Source organism: Bos indicus x Bos taurus, chromosome 16 (assembly GCF_003369695.1).
Source record: "Bos indicus x Bos taurus breed Angus x Brahman F1 hybrid chromosome 16, Bos_hybrid_MaternalHap_v2.0, whole genome shotgun sequence".
In the NCBI taxonomy this organism is placed as follows: domain Eukaryota; kingdom Metazoa; phylum Chordata; class Mammalia; order Artiodactyla; family Bovidae; genus Bos; species Bos indicus x Bos taurus.
In genome coordinates, this window is record NC_040091.1 from 28649419 (window position 1) to 28667091 (window position 17673).

At 44.5% G+C, this 17673-nt stretch overlaps 2 protein-coding genes across 3 annotated transcripts in view; one reads left to right on the forward strand and one right to left on the reverse strand.

Moving 5' to 3' along the window:
• The window catches only part of LIN9 (lin-9 DREAM MuvB core complex component), an 85332-nt gene extending 79495 nt beyond the window's left edge, over window positions 1-5837 (reverse strand). Inside the window, exon 1 of one of the 2 annotated variants that reach the window (XM_027564615.1) lies at window positions 5598-5837. In XM_027564615.1, coding sequence (XP_027420416.1) covers window positions 5598-5676 — 79 coding nt within the window. In that variant the 5' untranslated portion in view covers window positions 5677-5837. The remainder of the gene's footprint in view (window positions 1-5597) is intronic. The other variant, XM_027564616.1, reaches the window with a different exon arrangement.
• On the forward strand, window positions 5713-6711 carry LOC113906203 (trithorax group protein osa-like). The gene is made up of 3 exons (XM_027564100.1): window positions 5713-5719; window positions 5771-6398; window positions 6486-6711. The coding sequence occupies exons 1-3, from the start codon at window positions 5713-5715 to the stop codon at window positions 6535-6537; spliced, it is 687 nt and encodes a 228-aa protein (XP_027419901.1). The 3' UTR covers window positions 6538-6711.
• Window positions 6712-17673: the final 10962 nt, after the last annotated feature.

Consider the following 17673-nt stretch of genomic DNA (forward strand, 5'->3'; position numbering starts at 1 on the left):
AAGATTCGTCTAGTCAAGGCTACGGTTTTTCCTGTGGTCATGTATGGATGTGAGAGTTGGACTGTGAAGAAGGCTGAGTGCCGAAAAATTGATGCTTTTGAACTGTGGTGTTGGAGAAGACTCTTGAGAGACCCTTGGACTGCAAGGAGATCTAAACAGTCCATTCTGAAGGAGATCAGCCCTGGGATTTCTTTGGAAGGAATGATGCTAAAGCTGAAACTCCAGTACTTTGGCCACCTCATGCGAAGAGTTGACTCATTGGAAAAGACTCTGATGCTGGGAGGGATTGGGGGCAGGAGGAGAAGGGGACGACAGAGGATGAGATGGCTGGATGGCATCACTGACTCGATGGACGTGAGTCTGGGTGAACTCCAGGAGTTGGTGATGGACAGGGAGGCCTGGCGTGCTGTGATTCATGGGGTTGCAAAGAGTCAGACACGACTGAGCGACTGAACTGAACTGAACTCCTTGGAAGGAAAGTTATGACCAACCTAGATAGCATATTAAAGAGCAGAGACATTACTTTGCCAATAAAGGTCCGTCTAGTCAAGGCTATGGTTTTTCCAGTGGTCATGTATGGATGTGAGAGTTGGACTGTGAAGAAAGCTGAGGGCCGAAGAATTGATGCTTTTGAACTGAGGTGTTGGAGAAGACTTGAGAGTCCTTTGGACTGCAAGGAGATCCAACCAGTCCATTCTGAAGGAGATCAGTCCTGGGTGTTCATTGGAAGGACTGATGCTGAAGCTGAGACTCCAATACTTTGGCCACCTCATGAGAAGAGTTGACTCATTGGAAAAGTTCTTGATGCTGGGAGGGATTGGGGGCAGGAGGAGAAGGGGACAGAGGATGAGATGGCTGAATGGCATCACTGACTCGATGGACATGAGTTGGGGTGAACTCTGGGAGTTGGTGATGGACAGAGAGGCCTATGATTCATGGCATCGCAAACAGTTGGACACGACTGAGAGACTGAACTGAACTGAACATCTAAAAGAAGCCAGTCCATTATGACATTACACAAAACACAAAAATAAATAAATACATAATAATCTCAGGGGATAAAGTAGAAGATAGAAGAATATGAACTAAGTACAAAAATCAGACAAAAGCAGCAATGATTTATTTACAACTCATACAAATTGACAACAGACTTTAAATGCGAAGTAGCAGATGAAGTATCATGGTTCTGCCTATGAAACATTATTATGCATCTCAGGTCTCCAAACCTCAACTGACTTCTCTTCGAGGCAGTACTTGAGGGGCTTGTAGAACAGACAATCCACCAATATCAAAGCCACTCTTGCTTTCCCCCTATTCTCTTGCCTAGATGTGGAGAATGGCTAACAGGGCACCTTAACAGCTTCTGCATGGCAAACTGAAGTTTAATGACCAAAGGCAGTAAATCTGTAAGGGGAAAGGGGGTGGAGAGAGGCCATAAAGTCTTGCTAAGAAGGATCAAACAATACAACACAACCGGGACGCAACACATATCCACCTAGCTACCAAGAAAAACAGGGTTCATCTGAGAAAAAGCAGTAACCACTCATTCAGAGAGTATGACTGCATCCTGGCCCCTGCTGTAGGCATTGGGGACAAGGACAGCATGCAAAACAAAGTCCATGCTCCTGATGCTGCCCTGGGAATTTACATCCTACTGAGAGGAAATAAACACATACACACATATCAAGGGAAGATAAGCACTACTGGAAAAAAAAAAAATAAAGCAAGATGGGTAGGAGCTGGTGGAGGGAAGACTGTTTCTATAAAAGGTGCTCATGAAAGGTAATATTTGAGCAGATCTAAAGGAAGAGATGTGAGCTGTAAGGATATCATTTCTGCTCCATGAAGGCAGGGACTGCACCTTGCAGATTCTGACCTACTACCTTTCACCTTCTTCCTTTCTTGAGAGATAGTACAGCACAGTGGTTAAGAACACAGATGAAGACTACCTGTGTTTGAATCTTGGCTCTGCCACTTTGTGTTATCTAAAGCAAGTTACTTAACGGCTCTGTGCTACTTACTCTTCTTTCATAAAATGGGAGATTAAATGAGTTGGTATATGTAAAACTGCTTAGAGAAAAACGTACATAGCACAAGACTAATTTGCAGACCATGTTTATTGATAGTATTATTTTGATCAATCAAAAAAAAAAATAATTAGGTTAAGAATAATATTTTACAGGCAGGTGAATTCACTTAAATTAGAATCCTGCTTTTCCTGGCTGTGTTCATTCATTCAACATATATTCACTGCATACCTGCCCTAGGGACCAGGGTTAACTGAAGGAAAAGACAAAGCCTCTGTTCTCAGGGAAGCTTACAGTGTAGCAGAAGGAGGCATACCTTAAACAAGAACATAAAATGACAATGACAATGGTGGTAGCTGCTGTAAAGGAAATAAGTAGGGGATCGCAGTGTGGAAAGTAACTAATTTTACATATGGTAGTTACGGAAGGCTTCTCTGAGAAGGTAACTCATGAAAAAGACTAGTCATGAAAGAACAGGAGATCAAAGCAACCAAGTCAGGGTTGTAGAAACAGCAAGTAAAAAAGCCCTGAGGTAGATCACTTAGAATACAAAGGAAGGGTAGGGGGCAATATTATGCTTGGGGACTCACTGACAGGAGAAGGGTGGTACGAAAAAAGAGCGGAGAAAGAAACCAGCTGTCAAGCATGAAACTGCAGGCATGAAGAAAAACAGAAATGGCACCTTCTCTGGTAGGGCTTCTAACCAAAGGTAGCAAATGTAAAGCTGCAATTGTGACAGCTGCCACTAAGAAATTACACAGTGGCATGAAAATATTTAATAAGAAGATGTATTATTTGTCAGGGAGGACAGAAGCCTAAAATGGGATCTAAAGGATAAAGTAGAAGTTAACTGGAAGTGAGGGGAAGGAAGAGCTTTCCAGGTAGACAGAAGAGCATGTGCAAAGGCCCTACAAAAAAAGAAAGCTGAGTGATTATATGGATTGAAAAAGGTCCAGTTTAGCTCAAAGGGACAGAATGAGAGGGTGAGTGGTACAAAATAGTGCTGGAGAGATGGGGAATGGCCAGACCACAAAGGGTCTTGTAGTCAGTAGACTTTTCAGCAGTAGGATGACATACATATATTTTGAAAGGATCTCTCTGGCTGTGAGTAGGCTGAGGGGGAGGGTTACGGTGGTGGATTAATGGGAGGCTGAAGTGAATCATGCAGAAGAGATGGTGACAACTTGGATGAGGATGAAGGTTAAAAAGTAGGTAAAACTGAGAGATATTTAAAAGGTAACAGTTAAAAGATTTAGTAAAAGCTTAAATATTGGGAGTGAGCAAGGTAACTCAGTCTAGGTTTTAGCTGATTGCAGTGCAGCCATTAATTCAACCAGAAACTGAAAGTATCTCTGTACTGGGGTAGGATGATGAGGTAGATCTTGAACCTATAAAGCCTGAGGGGCCTCTAAGACTATGTGTGAAATGAGCAGGAGCTGTTAAGCACAGAGGTTCACTGTAAAGTTGTGGGCTGAAGACAGCCTCAACTACCTCATTAAGAGTACTTACCTGAACTGGAATGAGGATTAAATGAGCAAATGTATCCAATACGCTTTGCACAGCATCTGGTGCATAGTTAGGACTAAATAAAAGGTAGCTTTTTCATTGATAATGTTATACAGACTACTGGATAACTTGTAACTAGCCCCCTTGACCAAATCTGGCAAAGAAACATATTGCTACTTCTAGTATCAAACTGAAATCACTTCTGCTCCAGTCATTCACCATGCCTCTTACCCTACATTCAATTCCATTTAAATTAAGCATATAAAGATATATACCTGACTTGTGGCACTGTGTGACAAACCAGGTAAAGCAATCCCTGCTTTCAACAAGCTCTGGTCAAGCTAAACAAGACATATACCGGACAAGCTAAGGTGCACGCCACACACACCCTAGTGTACCAGAGATGTTACAAAGTAATATAAATGACTACATTATACAGTCTGAGAGTGTAGCTGGAATTTGAACCCTAGTGTGTCATTCTAAATGACAGTTATCAAGTGGCTGGGACTTCGAAGAGGTGATAAAAGATTATGAAAAAGACAGCAAAGATTTCCAGATGATGAGTGCATTGTGTAGGCCCACCTTTATTTAGGAGCATCCTAAATCACAAAGATATTCTCCAGACAAGAAATAATAATATTCATTGGTGGTCTATGGTTGTGCCTTGTCCAATACAGTGGTCAATAGCCATATGTAATTATTCAGACTTAAACTAACAAAAATCAAATGAAATTTAAAAGTCACTGTAGCCATTTCTGAAGAGTTCCAAGAGCCAATACGGCTAGTGGCTACCCTACTGGACGTTGCAAAACAGAACAATCTCCATCGCTGACAAAGTTCCATTGGAATTCAGCACTGGTCTAGAGCAAATATGAAACACAAACTCTCTTAATACAACTTTTTCCCAGTTTGGCAACTTGAACTTTCAACTTTATAACACGTTAAGATTATATGACCACACAAGGAAAACAGAATTGGCTGTTTTCAGCCCTCATTTTAAGGGTCTTGCACAGGCAGATTTAACAGTGATTGTTAAATCACTTTTGTTTTCTTTATACTAAAACTCTCATAAATAACAAGGATACATAAACTGAATAGGAGTGTGAATCAGGTCTCTTTTGTGATTAACTAAAATATGTGCCTTTATCCTGTATACTTTATACAATATTGTAAACTACAAAATTAAGTTCTATTGTGCTTAAACTACGAAATAATGCTTTTACTTAGTGAACACAAGTGAATATCAGATGAGTAAACACGGTTAAGGGAGGCAATGCAGAGGGTGGGAGTCAGGGGAGAGTACTGTATGTGCCTGTTGAGATGGTCACATCCCTGCATAAAGGTACCCCAGGATTCTTAAGACATAGAAGGATTCCTAAGACACAGAAGAAAGTCAGTCGGATGGGGGCTCCCTGAACACTTGTGGACCCTGTCTGTATTAACCTCTGGAAAGGTCCACAGCCACCTGTGGTCCCAGGGGAAGGGGCCAGCCCTTTGACACGGAAACGCTTCTAGGGGTGGACACACCGGAGGAGGATAGGAAGGGCAGTGATGATCACAAGTGCCCGCAGCGGCAAAAACTGTGACAGGACAGGATCAGAGACCCGGGCAAGAAGAAGGGCTGTGACCACCCCCTCCCCAGCCTGAGACCTTCTCAGCCCCCGGACAACGAGTTACATAACCCCGTCAGGCGTCTCTCCGCGCCAGGCGAACGGTGCAGGCGGCGAGGACAGCCCCCGCGGCCGGGGGCCGCTCTTCCCCCACCGCGGCCCGGGGCCCAAGCAGGGCCAGGGGAGCTGCCACTGCCTCCGCCTCTCACGGGCTGGACCCCTGGGCTTTCGGTTTCCGGCCCTGGCGCTCACACACCCCAGAAACCAACACACAGACACCATAACAAAGGCGGCGACGCGGCGGCAACACCGAGGTGGAAGGACTAGGGGACCGCGGCAGGGCTGGCGGTCAGCCCACTTGCTCGGCAGAGGGCACGGCCGCCCGTCCCGGCCGATGCAACCCGGGGGCAAGCGGCAGGCGGGAAGAGTGGGGGTGCTTTGAGGTGCTACTCACTCTCATCAGGCAACTGGTCGAGCTCCGCCATCTTGAACGAGCCGCGCCGCTTTTTCAAAGGCTGCCCGCCGCGGTGCATTGTGGGGCGGAGACTGTCTTTGCGAGGGAGGTTCGAATGCGGAGCTCGCTGCCCGCGGCGCAGCGCGGCGTTGCTCCCGCCGCGGCCGGCTGAGGCGGGCCCGGCTCCGCCCGCTCCTGCCTGGGGAGGGTATACAGCCTAGTGGGGCCGCGTCTCGCCCCTCCACCCCCGCCCCCAGCCGGGCCGGAGGGAGGGGGAGGGAGGCCGCGCGGACAGGCCCGTCTCGCGCCGCCCCTGCCCGGGCCCGGCGCCGGAGCGCGGGGGGAGCAGCGCGAGCTGCTGTGTCCCGCCCGGGCCCGCTCCCGGCCCGCGCGGCCCTCCTCCTCCGGGGCTCGCTCCCGGCGCGCGTTTCGCGTCTCTCGCTGCAGCTGCGGGAACTGCAGGCTGTTTATTCCGAGTGGGGAAAAGGAGGGAAGGTGGGGAGGAGGCCCGGGCCGGTTAAGGAGCGGGGAAGGGAGGCATCACCTGTGGGCCTGGCGCGGGGAGAGGCCCCAGGTTCTTGGCCGTCTTCCCCTAGGGGGTTTTACTCAAAGTAAAATTTTCACGGCTCCCCATGCCCACGTTTCTCCCGCGTTTCCATCCCCTCCTCCGGAGAGCTGGAGGGAGGCCCGAGAAGGAGGGCTCGGACCGCCTCAGCCCCACAGCTTGTTTGCCCCGGACTCGCGGTGCCCGGAGCCCCTCGCTAGCTGGGGCCACTCCATCCAATTGCGTGGAGCTTGGAGGTGAGACCTTGGGAGGTCATGAAGTTAGTCACTTGGGTCGGCAGCCGAAGAACTGTTTTGCTCAGCTCTTTGATCCATTCACACTAGACCACGTAGTGAGCTGGAAGAGAATTCCAGAACCAGGAAGTGGAGGCTTTGAGAGGATACAGACAAAACCCGACAGTGACACTTCAAGATGAAGCATCCTGATCGAAATGTTATGAGAACACTGAATGAGAAGTCATCCAGTTTTGAAAGAAGCCCAGGGAAAGATTTCACAATTTCAGACTTTTAACTGTGCAATAATAAACCACTCTTGCTTTTCAACAATTCATCTAAGAATGTTATTGAGCGCCAGTCCTTTCTTTCCAGGGATATATGGGGGAGGGGTTGGGGTGAGGGAGATAGTTAAGCAATGAGAATACAACATGGGTGAATTCCAGGAACTAAAGAGTTAAAAGGTAGTAGACGGAGGTGGAGAAGGCAATGGCAACCCACTCCAGTGCTTTTGCCTGGAAAATCCCATGGACGGAGGAGCCTGGTAGGCTGCAGTCCATGGGGTCGCTAGAGTCAGACACGACTGAGCGACTTCACTTTCACTTTTCACTTTCATGCACTGGAGAAGGAAATGGCAACCCACTCCAGTGTTCTTGCCTGGAGAATCCCAGGGACGGTGAAGCCTGGTGGGCTGCCGTCTATGGGGTCGCACAGAGTCGGACACGACTGAAGCGACTTAGCAGCAGCAGCAGCAGCAGACGGAGGTAGGTGGTAGAGATGAAGACAGCAGAACACAGGCCAGCCTGGACTAAGGAGCTGAACTTGCTAAGAGCACTGGAGCAATGGATAGGTGGGGTTTTAAAGTGTAGGGCTGGCATGTTTCCATTTGTGTTGTAGAATAAAAATGTGGAAAACTGAGTGTGACAACTTGAGAGTTCTGGAAACCAGTCAGGAGGAAGCCTGCTAGGGCAGGCAGGCAAAGGAGAACAGATAATCAGTACCAACCACCCTAGAGCTTCAGAGGGTGGACTCAGGAGCCCCAGGGCCTGAGATTCTGGCTGCTAGTTGTATAATCTCAGGCAAGTTTGTTTCTTAATTCTCTGTGCCTCAGTTTCTCATAATAACAGGGTGGTTTTGACGATAAATGACTTGATGAACATAAAGACCTCATAATACTTCCTGGAACACGTTTTGGCTCAAACGTTAGCTATTGCCACCACCACTTTAGAGAGTATCACTGGATGCCAACTTTGTGCCTTGGGTAAATGGGTGCTGCCACTTGCTGAGGTAGGAGGAGGTGAAGCAGGGTGAAAAAGGAAAGGGGGTGACTAAATTTTACAAGTAATCCTTTCATCGGTAACTTAACCCCTTCTGCGCCTTTTAATCACATTCTGACCTACCTTCTACAAAGATGAAAAACAACTTATGGCAGGCAAACAAGGTTTTAAGGCAGTTTTCACACATACACATATACACAACAGTTCAGTTCAGTTCAGTCACTCAGTCGTGTCCAACTCTTTGTGACTCCGTGAACCGCAGCACACCAGGCCTCCCTGTCCATCACCAACTCCCAGAGTTTACCCAAACTCATGTCCATTAAGTCAGTGATGCCATGCAACCATCTCACCCTCTGCTGTCCCCTTTTCCTCCTGCCTTCACTCTTTCCCAGCATCAGGGTCTTTTCAAATGCTCTTTGCATCAGGTGGCCAAAGTACTGGAAGTTTCAGCTTCAACATCAGTCCTTCCAATGAACACCCAGGACTGATCTCCTTTAGGATGGACTGGTTGGATCTCCTTGCAGTCGAAGGGACTCTCAAGAGTCTTCTCCAATGCCACAGTTAAAAGCATCAATTCTTCGGTGCTCAGCTTTCTTTACAGTCCAACTCTCACATCCATACATGACCACTGGAAAAACCATAGCCTTGACTAGACGGACCTTTGCTGGCAAAGTAATGTCTCTGCTTTTTAATATGTTGTCTAGGTTGGTCTTCACTTTTCTTCCAAGAAGTATCTTTTAATTTCATGGCTGCAGTCACCATCTGCAGTGATTTTGGAGCCCAGAAAAATAAAGTCACTGTTTCCACTGTTTCCCCATCTATTTGCCATGAAATGATGGGACCGGACGCCATGATCTTAGTTTTCTGAATGTTGAGCTTTAAGCCAACTTTTTCACTCTCCTCTTTCACTTTCATCAAGAGGCTATCTAGTTCCTCTTCACTTTCTGCCATAAGGGTGGTGTCATCTGCATAGCTGAGGTTATTGATATTTCTCCCAGCAATCTTGATTCCAGCTTGTGCTTCATCCAGCCCAGCGTTTCTCATGATGTACTCTGCATGTAAGTTAAATAAGCAGGGTGACAATATACAGCCTTGATGTACTCTTTTTCCACTGGTAATCTGCATTTTAAACAAGAACCCTAAATGAGTGTGAGTTTTCTCACACTCTGAAGTCTAAAGCTGTATCACAGCTTCAGATCTACCACTTACTAGCTTTGTGACTACAAACAAGAAACTGAACTATTTATTATTTTCATTGAGATTCTTTACTGGATATTTATATGAGGATGTTTATAATCATTGCTTACTTGATCCTTCCAACAATCTGGTGACTTGTTCAAGGACAGCATTGACTGGATGATAGAATTAGGAATCTAACCCACTCTCAGAGCCTCAGTTTCTCCCTCTATGATGTGAGGATAATACACACATCATGATGTTGTTAAATTTCCTCGAATTGTGTATTCCAATTTAAAATGACATGATTATATAAGTCATTGTTTGTTTCTTGTTTATTTACAACATTTAAAAATTTACTTTTAATTGGAGGATAATTGCTTTAAGATGTTATGTTGGTTTCTGCCATACAACAATATGAATCAGCCGTAGGTATACATATGTCCCCTCCCTCTTGGACCTCCCTTCCACCCCCTACTCCATCCCACCCCTCTAGGTTGTCACAGAATACTGGGTTGAGCTGCTTGTGTTACACAGCAACTTCCCACTAGCTATCTGTTTTACAATATGGTAATGTATATGTTTCAAAGCCAATCGCTGAATTCATCCCACACTTTCCTTCCCCCACTGTGGTAAAGAACCAATCTGCCAACACAGGAGATGTAAGAGATGTGAGTTTGATCCCTGGGTTGGGAAGATCCCCTGGAGGAGGACATAGCAACCCACTCCACTATTCTTACCTGGAGAATCCCATGGAAAGAGGAGCCTGGCGGGTTATAATCCATAGGGTCACAAAGAGTCGGATATGACTGAAGTGACTTAGCATAGCAAGTAATCTTCCCCTACTGTGTCCACAAGTCTGTTCTTTGTGTCTGCGTCTCTATTTCTGCCTTGCAAATAGGTTTATCAGTACCATTTTCTAGATTCCATATATATGTGTTAATATAATATTTGTTTTTCTCTTTCTGACTTACTTCACTCTGTCTCAAGATTCATCTATCACACTAGAACTGACTTAAATCCTTTTTTTTTTTTAATGGCTGAGCAATATTCCGCTGGCAGTCATTGTTTGCTTGAAGAAAAAAACCCTAAAATTTCACAAAGACAATAGTCATGAAAATAAGTCATAAGGAAAATAAATATAGCCACATTTTAGGGATATTGTTTGATCATTTCCAGTCCCATGGCTCATTTATCAAATATTGAGTTATTTTTTTATTAACTTGTGTACTTCAAGGGCTTCCCAGATGGAGCTAGTGGTAAAGAACCCACCTGCCAATTCAGGAGACATGGGTTTGATCCCTGGGTTGAGAAGATCCCCTGGAAGAGGGCATGGCAACCCACTTTAGTATTCTTGGCTGGAGAATCCCTGGACAGAGGAGCCTGGCGGGCAACAGTCCATAGAGTAGCAAAGAGTAAGACATGACTGAAGTGACTTAGCACTCATGCACAGGTACTTCAAAGGACACTATCAAGAAAGGAAAAAAAAAAAAAACAACAAAAAACCATACCTCAGAATAGGAGAAATATTTGTAAATTACATGCCTAATAAGGAACTTGTGTTCAAAATATATAAAGAAATCTTACAACTTGATAATAGATAACCCAACTCAAAGATGGGCAAAGGATCCAAAGAAGATATAAGCCAATAAGCACATGAAAAGATGCTCAATATTATTAGTCAGGGAATTTTAAATCAAAACTACAATGAGGGACTTCCCTGTTGGTCCAGTGGCTAAGACTCTAGGTTCCCAATGCAGGGAGCCCAGGTTCAGTCCCTGGTCAGGGAACTCTATCCCACACGCCACAACTAAGACCCTGGTGCTGCCAAATAAATAAACAACAAATATTTTTTAAAAACCCACAATGAGATACCACTTCACACTCACTGGGGTGGCTATGCTCAACAAGACAGATAATAGCAAGTGTTGACAAAGTCATGGAAGAATTGAAATCTTTGTGTACAGATGCTGGGAATGTAAACTGGTATAGCCAGTGTGGAAAATAGTATGGTGGTTCCTCAAAAAAAATTGAGCAGCAAAATCATATGCTGTAGTAATTCTACTTCTGAGTGTTGAAAGCAAGGTCTTGATATACTTGTAGACCTATATTCATAGAAGCATTATTCACAATAGTAAAGAGGTGGAAGTAACCAAGGGGTCCATCAATATTGAATGGATAAACAAAATATGGTAAATACATACAATGGGCTATTACATTATTCCTCAGCCTCAAAAAGGAAGCAAATTCTAACATATGCACAGTATGGATGAACTTTGAAGACATCATGCTAAGTAAAATAAGCCAGTCACACACACACACAAAAACAAGTATTGTATGATTCCTTTTACATGAGCTAATCAGATTCATAAGGCTTCCCTGGTGGCTCAGACAGTAGAGCATCTGCCTGCAATGTGGGAGACATGGGTTCGATCCCTGGGTCAGGAAGATCCTCTGGAGAAGGAAATGGCAACCCACTCCAGTACCCTTGCCTGGAAAATCCCATGGACAGAGGAGCCTGGTAGGCTACAGTCCATGGGGTCGCAAAGAGTCGGACACGACTGAGCGACTTCACTCACTCACTCACTCAGATTCATAGAAACAGAGAGCAGAATGGTGGTTGCCAGGGACTGGGAGAGGCGCAAATGGGGAGTTACTGTTTAATGGTTATGGAGCTTCAATTTGGAAAGATAAAGTTCCGAGATGGATGGTGGTAATGTTTGTGCAGTGTATGAATATACTTAATGCTACTGAACTGTACACTTAAAAATAGTTAATATGGTAAGTTTTATATTATGTATATTTTACCACTATTAAAAATACACATTGTACAAATAGTACACACAGTGTGATCTCATTTATAAATACACATGCAGAGACTAAAATCTAAAACAAAAGATATACAATGGTAGCTGTCTCTCAGTGGTAGGATTATGGGTGATTTTTATTCTCTTTATATCTGTATCATTTTTCTACAGTAAGATTTTGTTACTTTCATGATAAAACCAGCTGTTGAAAACAGTGGTATGTAATAGTAATAGTAATAATGGGATATTACCTAGCCATAAAAAGAAATGTACTAATGCATGCTACAACATAGGTGAACCATGAAAACATGCTAAGTGAAAAAAGCCAGTCACAAAAGACCACATATTGTATGATTCCATTCATATGAAATGTCCAGAATAGGCAAATCCATAGTGAGAGAAAGTAGATTAATGGTTACATAAGGCTGGAGTTGCCAAATGTGGGAGACCTGGGTTCAGTACCCGGGTTGGGAAGATCCCCGGAGGAGGGCATGGCAACCCACTCCAGTATTCTTGCCTGGAGAATCCCCATGAACAGCGGAGCCTGACGGGCTGCAGTCTATGGGGTCGCAGAGTCGGACACAACTAAGCGACTAATCACAGCACAGCACAAGGATGGAGTTGAGACAGAGAAGGGATTGGAGGTAGCGGAGAATTGGGAATAACTACTCAAGGATGCAGCGCTTCCTTTTGGAGTGAAGTAAATGCTCTAAAATTGACTTATTGCAGTGATGGCTGCACACCTCTGTGCATGTACTACAACCCACTGAATTATAAGTTTTAAACAGATAAATTTCATGGTTGTGAATTATCTCTCAATAAAGTTGTTACATAAATCTTATTTTCAGACTCTTTGGATTTTACCTCAATCTAAAATCTTTGGTAGTCACTATAAAAAAAAAAAAAAAAGGTTTATTTATATTACTTTTTGGCTGTGCTGGGTCTTCGTTGCTGCACGCAGGCTTTCTCTAGTGGTGACAAGCCGGGGCTACTCTTCACTGTGGTGCCAGGCTTCTCGTTGTGGTGGCTCCTCTTGTTGCAGAGCACAGGCTTCAGTAGTTTCCTTTCACAAGAGCCCTGGCTCAGTACTTGTGACGTTTGCGCTTAGTTGCTCCGAGGTATGTGGGATCTTTCCCGTCCAGGGATCAAAACTGTATCCCCTGCATTGGCAGGCAGATTCTTTACCACTGAAAAGAAAGAAAGTGAAGTCCCTCAGTTGTGTCCGACTCTTTGTGACCCCATGGACTGTAGCCCACAAGGCTCCTCCATCCATGGACTTTTCCAGGCAAGAGTACTGGAGTGGGTTGCCATTTCCTTCTCTAGGTGATTTTCCCCCAGGGATCGAACCCCGGTCCCCCGCATTTCGGGCAGACGCTTTACCGTCTGAGACACCAGGCAAATCCCCCTGTGGGCACTTTTTGTAGAATCCTTTTCTAAGTCACTCAGTGAAGATGCAAAGTCAACTGCCCTCTGCTGAGCAATTTTAAATGATAGATGCAAACAAAAGACCAATATCAAACTGCTTTCCTGTCCACTCTGTCTTTTCTGCCAAACATTCTACTTCCTATTCTGCAAACTCTGCTGGAAAGAGAAGCTGCTTTTCCTGTTCAACCCAAGTGACTACAGGAAGATGCAAATTGAATTCTTGATAGATCCTATTTCTTTAGAATGACCCTTAGGAGGGTCATCCAATACCAATTTTTCCTGAGACCCAGGTAAAAGTATCATTTAGTTTAAAAACAACAACAGAGGAGGGGATCATTAAACCTATTTCCTAAGGCTGTACTATGAATTAAATGAGAGCACTTACATAAAACACCTGGCCCATATCCCAGCACAGAAACACCATCTCCTGCCTCGCTTTCCTATGTCCTGTTTCCCTAACTGTACTGAGAAGAAACTAAATGTTGTGAGTTGTATTTCTGAGAAACTACTTCTAAAGACATTATGCTCAGCAAACTTTAGTAGCATATCCCAGTTTTTTTGTTGTTGTTGTTGTTTTTAGTGAAGATCTCTTTGTTTTTTATTCTACAAAATGGAGTCAAGCCTAAGGAAAAACATCACTTCCTTGAAGGAATAAGAGCAACCTCTCTCACCAAGTATCTTTCATAACAAACTACGGAAAAAGTTGTACTAGATTATCCCATGGGAGGTAAAGTAGAAAAACATACTCCCCACAGAAACGAACATACTCAATCATTGTCTAGAATTTTCTGAATGAATTGGGGAACGTCAACTAGGGGGCACAGGAGACTAGACCACTTAATAAGGAGTGCCACGTCATCAATGCTGCCCAAACCAGAAAGATGGCTTCATGAAGTGGATTTATGGATTCTAGCCCAAAAAGATTGTCCCTTCAGGACATGTATATGTTTGTGGGATGTAAGAAAACATTAAGAGTTGTATAATCATTGATTTTGCTTTCATTTCTAAACTCTCAGATTCTAAGCAATTCAAAAGGGTGAAATTATCCAGTAGTCAATCAGCAAATATTTATTAAGCACCTAGTGTGACATGCGTTAGGTAACATTCAATGTGACATAGTGCCCACCCTTACAGATTGTGTGGGCTAGTGGAAGACACAGATTCTTTCAGCTATTAACAGTCAGTGATGAGTGCTATGAGGTTGAGGACAGGATGCTATAGAAGCATACAGGGGCAGGGAGCAGGAAAGTTTTCATAGGGAAATGGTGTCTGAACTGAGACCTGAAGAATGAGTAGAAGTTAGGGGAAGGAAGTGGAAGAAGAAAGTAACAGTATTAATGGCAGAGGGTCATGAGCAGAGGCCCAGAGGTGAGAAAGTAAATGACTTTTATTGCAGGATATTTAAGTAGTTCAGGATGGCTGGAGAGTTTAAGATACGGCAAGACAGCACTTCCCTGGTAGTCCAGTGGCTAAGACTCCACATTCCCAATGCAGAGGGCCTGGGTTTGACCCTTGTTACTTAGGGGAACTAGATCCCGCATGCCGCAACTAAGACCTGGCACAGTCAAATTAATTAATTAAATTTTTTTTTAAAGATATGTCAAGAGGAAAGACTAGAGTAATAAACATGGGTCACAAGAGTCAGAGGGAGCTTGAAAAACTTTTCCTGAGGTGAATTTTGCTAGCTATGGTGATAGATGCCTCGTAGAGCTCCAGCTGTGAGGAATGTAGTTGGTTGACGGGCCCCCCTGCTGCACCGTAAGGTCTGCTCAGCATTTCTGCTGATGCCAGGCTCTCCTCGGGCAGCTGCTCCTAGCCAGTAACTGAGCATGGCAGAGCTGCCAGAGCCAAACCATTTGTACTCAACCTGGGCCTCCTGTATTGGGCAGTCTTGGCTCTGCGGCTCCTGCATGGCATGGTCTGGATTGGCTGCATACTCATCTAGCTGCCTGCAACATGGGTGACCCTTGGCAACACTGTGGAACATAATAAATGATGTTCTGTGACTGCTGGTCTGTATTTGGGGTGCAAGATATACAAGCTTGTCAGCATTGATTAGTAGTTGTTTCTTTGGTGGAGTCTTGGGGATTTCAATGATTAGAACTGGTCGTGGAGCTAGAATATGCCTACACTATCAGCTCCCTCTAAGTAATCTCCACCATGAGTCAATTTTGGATTCCTTGGTACACAAGCTAATGGTGGTTTGAGACCTGGAGACAAAGTGCATCCTGTGGGATCCAGTAGTGGGTGAACAAAGAAGCCTGTACCTGAGATCTCCAGCCCCTTCATTGCATAACTTTGCTGTTGCCACACTGTATCCTTTGCTTGTTAAAAAGCAAACAGGGACCGGGAATTCCTTAACCACTGGTGGCCCAGTGGTTAAGACTCTGTACTTCTAATGCAAGGGGCATGGGTTCAATCCCTAGTCGGGGAACAAGGACCCCACATGCTACAGGGCACGGCCAAATAGTAAAAAAATAAAAAATAAAAAACAAACAAATAAAAAATTGTCCTGTACCAAGAGTGAACACTAATGTAAACTGTGGACTTTGAGAGATAATGGTGTGTCCACGTAGCTTCATGAGTTGTAACAAATGTACCACTCTGGTGGGAGATGTGTAAATGGGGAGGCTGTGCATGTGGGGGGGACAGGGGGTGTATAAGAAACCTCTGTACTGTCTGCTCAATTTTGCTACTAAAATTGCTCTTTAAAAATAAAGTCTAAAAACACATAAACAAAAAAAATATGAGTGTAAGCTGTTGGAGTCCTGTGAGTCCTTCCAGCAATCAAACATTGAAAGTGATTAAAGCATAGTTAACACAGTCTCCCAACTGGCCTGCCCAAGACGATCCTGGAGCTGCATTACAGTCGGAGCCTCTTCCTACGAGAAGCTCTTTCCTTCCTTCCATCTCCTTTTACAGGTGTCAGACCTGGAGTCTGCTCTGAGGTTCTCCCCACATCCTCTTGCTCCCTCTCTGCTTTATCTTTCAAAAGTGTTTCCCCAAATAAATCTGCATTTCTGATTCCCTCCTGATACCTGCTTCTCAGAGCACCTGAACTGGAACCATGTATATTAGGAAATAGTCTGGAAAAGTAGGTGTTACAATGACCTTTGAACTGGATAACTCATCACCTGGCTGGCAGGGAATATCCCAGCCCAGGTGGAATGTGGGACATAATTCTTGGCACATTGGTAACTGAAGATTTCACTTGTGGTGTCCTAGAAAAATATCCCAGGGGAGGGGAACACACCTTCGCTTATGCAATGATTCAGGCACTGAAAGAAAAGGGGGAAATGGTGCTTACAAGGACAGTGGATTGGCTAGTTATTACTAAGTTGTACTGATGTCTTGCATAGGAATAACGAAAAAAAAGTTATCCAACACCTAAAAGCTAAGTGGAGAGCCAGAGGGTTCTTGGCTAGCTTATTAAGAGGTCTTTATTGCCTCCATGAAGAGAGAACATAGCAAAAGAGTAAGAGTAGGATTTAATAGAGTCATTGAGCTCCAGAGACATGTAAATGCTCAGCCAGGGCAGGTTATGTCATGCCTAGGTCAGAGTCCTAGGTGAGAAAACCTGGAGTCCTTTGACAGGGCTTCCTCTGGCAGCTCAGATGGTAAAGAATGTGCCTGCAATGTGGGAGACCAGGGTTCGATCCATGGGTCTGGAAGATCCCCTGGAGAAGGAAATGGCTAACTACTCCTCTATTCTTGCCTGGATAATTCCATGGACAGAGGAGCCTGGCGGGCTATAGTGCATGGGATTGCAAAAGAGTTGGACACAACTGAGTGACTAACACACTTTCTTGGGAAGGAGACTTGTAGGGGAATGTTCCTGAGGATTTGGCTCTGCAGACTCTCCTGAACCCTGTAGGGTGTTCAGGAGGTGTAGAGGAATCCAGGCCTCCTTTTAGAGCTAGCTATCTTCCCACTCAGGAAGACACTGAAGCATCTTCTCTCTGACAAAACAATAGGGTTCCCCCACCCCAATCACACTCTCTTGATTGCTAGGCTGATAACCAAGGTTAAATCCCAGCTTAAGGCTGAAAAAGAAGGAGAGAGATTACACCGGATGGAGCTTCCAGAATTACCCAGCACATACTGGTAGAAACCAGGAGATTTTGAATTAGACTTTTAAAAAATTATTGACTTATTTGGCTGCACTGGGTCTTAATTGTGGCATGCAAGATCTTCCAGTGGTGGCATGTGTGATCATTAGCTGTGGCATGTGGGATCTAGTTCCCTGACCAGGGATTGAACCTGGGTCCTCTGCATTGGGAGCATGGAGTCTTAGTCCACGGGGACCACCAGGGAAGTCCCTAGATTGGATTTTGAAGGTTATTGATCAGGAAGACTCTCTCTCTCTCTCTCTCTCTCTCTCTCTCTCTCTCTATATATATATATATATATATAATTTTAAATAAAATAAAATATTTATTTTATTTAAATAAATATAAAATGGATGAGGAAGGATTCATTGACTTGGGGACCTTCTCTTGGGACGTAGGATTTAATGTCCTGACAAAAATCTCAAGGGTTACTACAATATCACAAAGATGCCTGGAAAAAGCAACAGTCTAAAATGAATGAAGTTGAAATTCCTGAGTTTCCCTG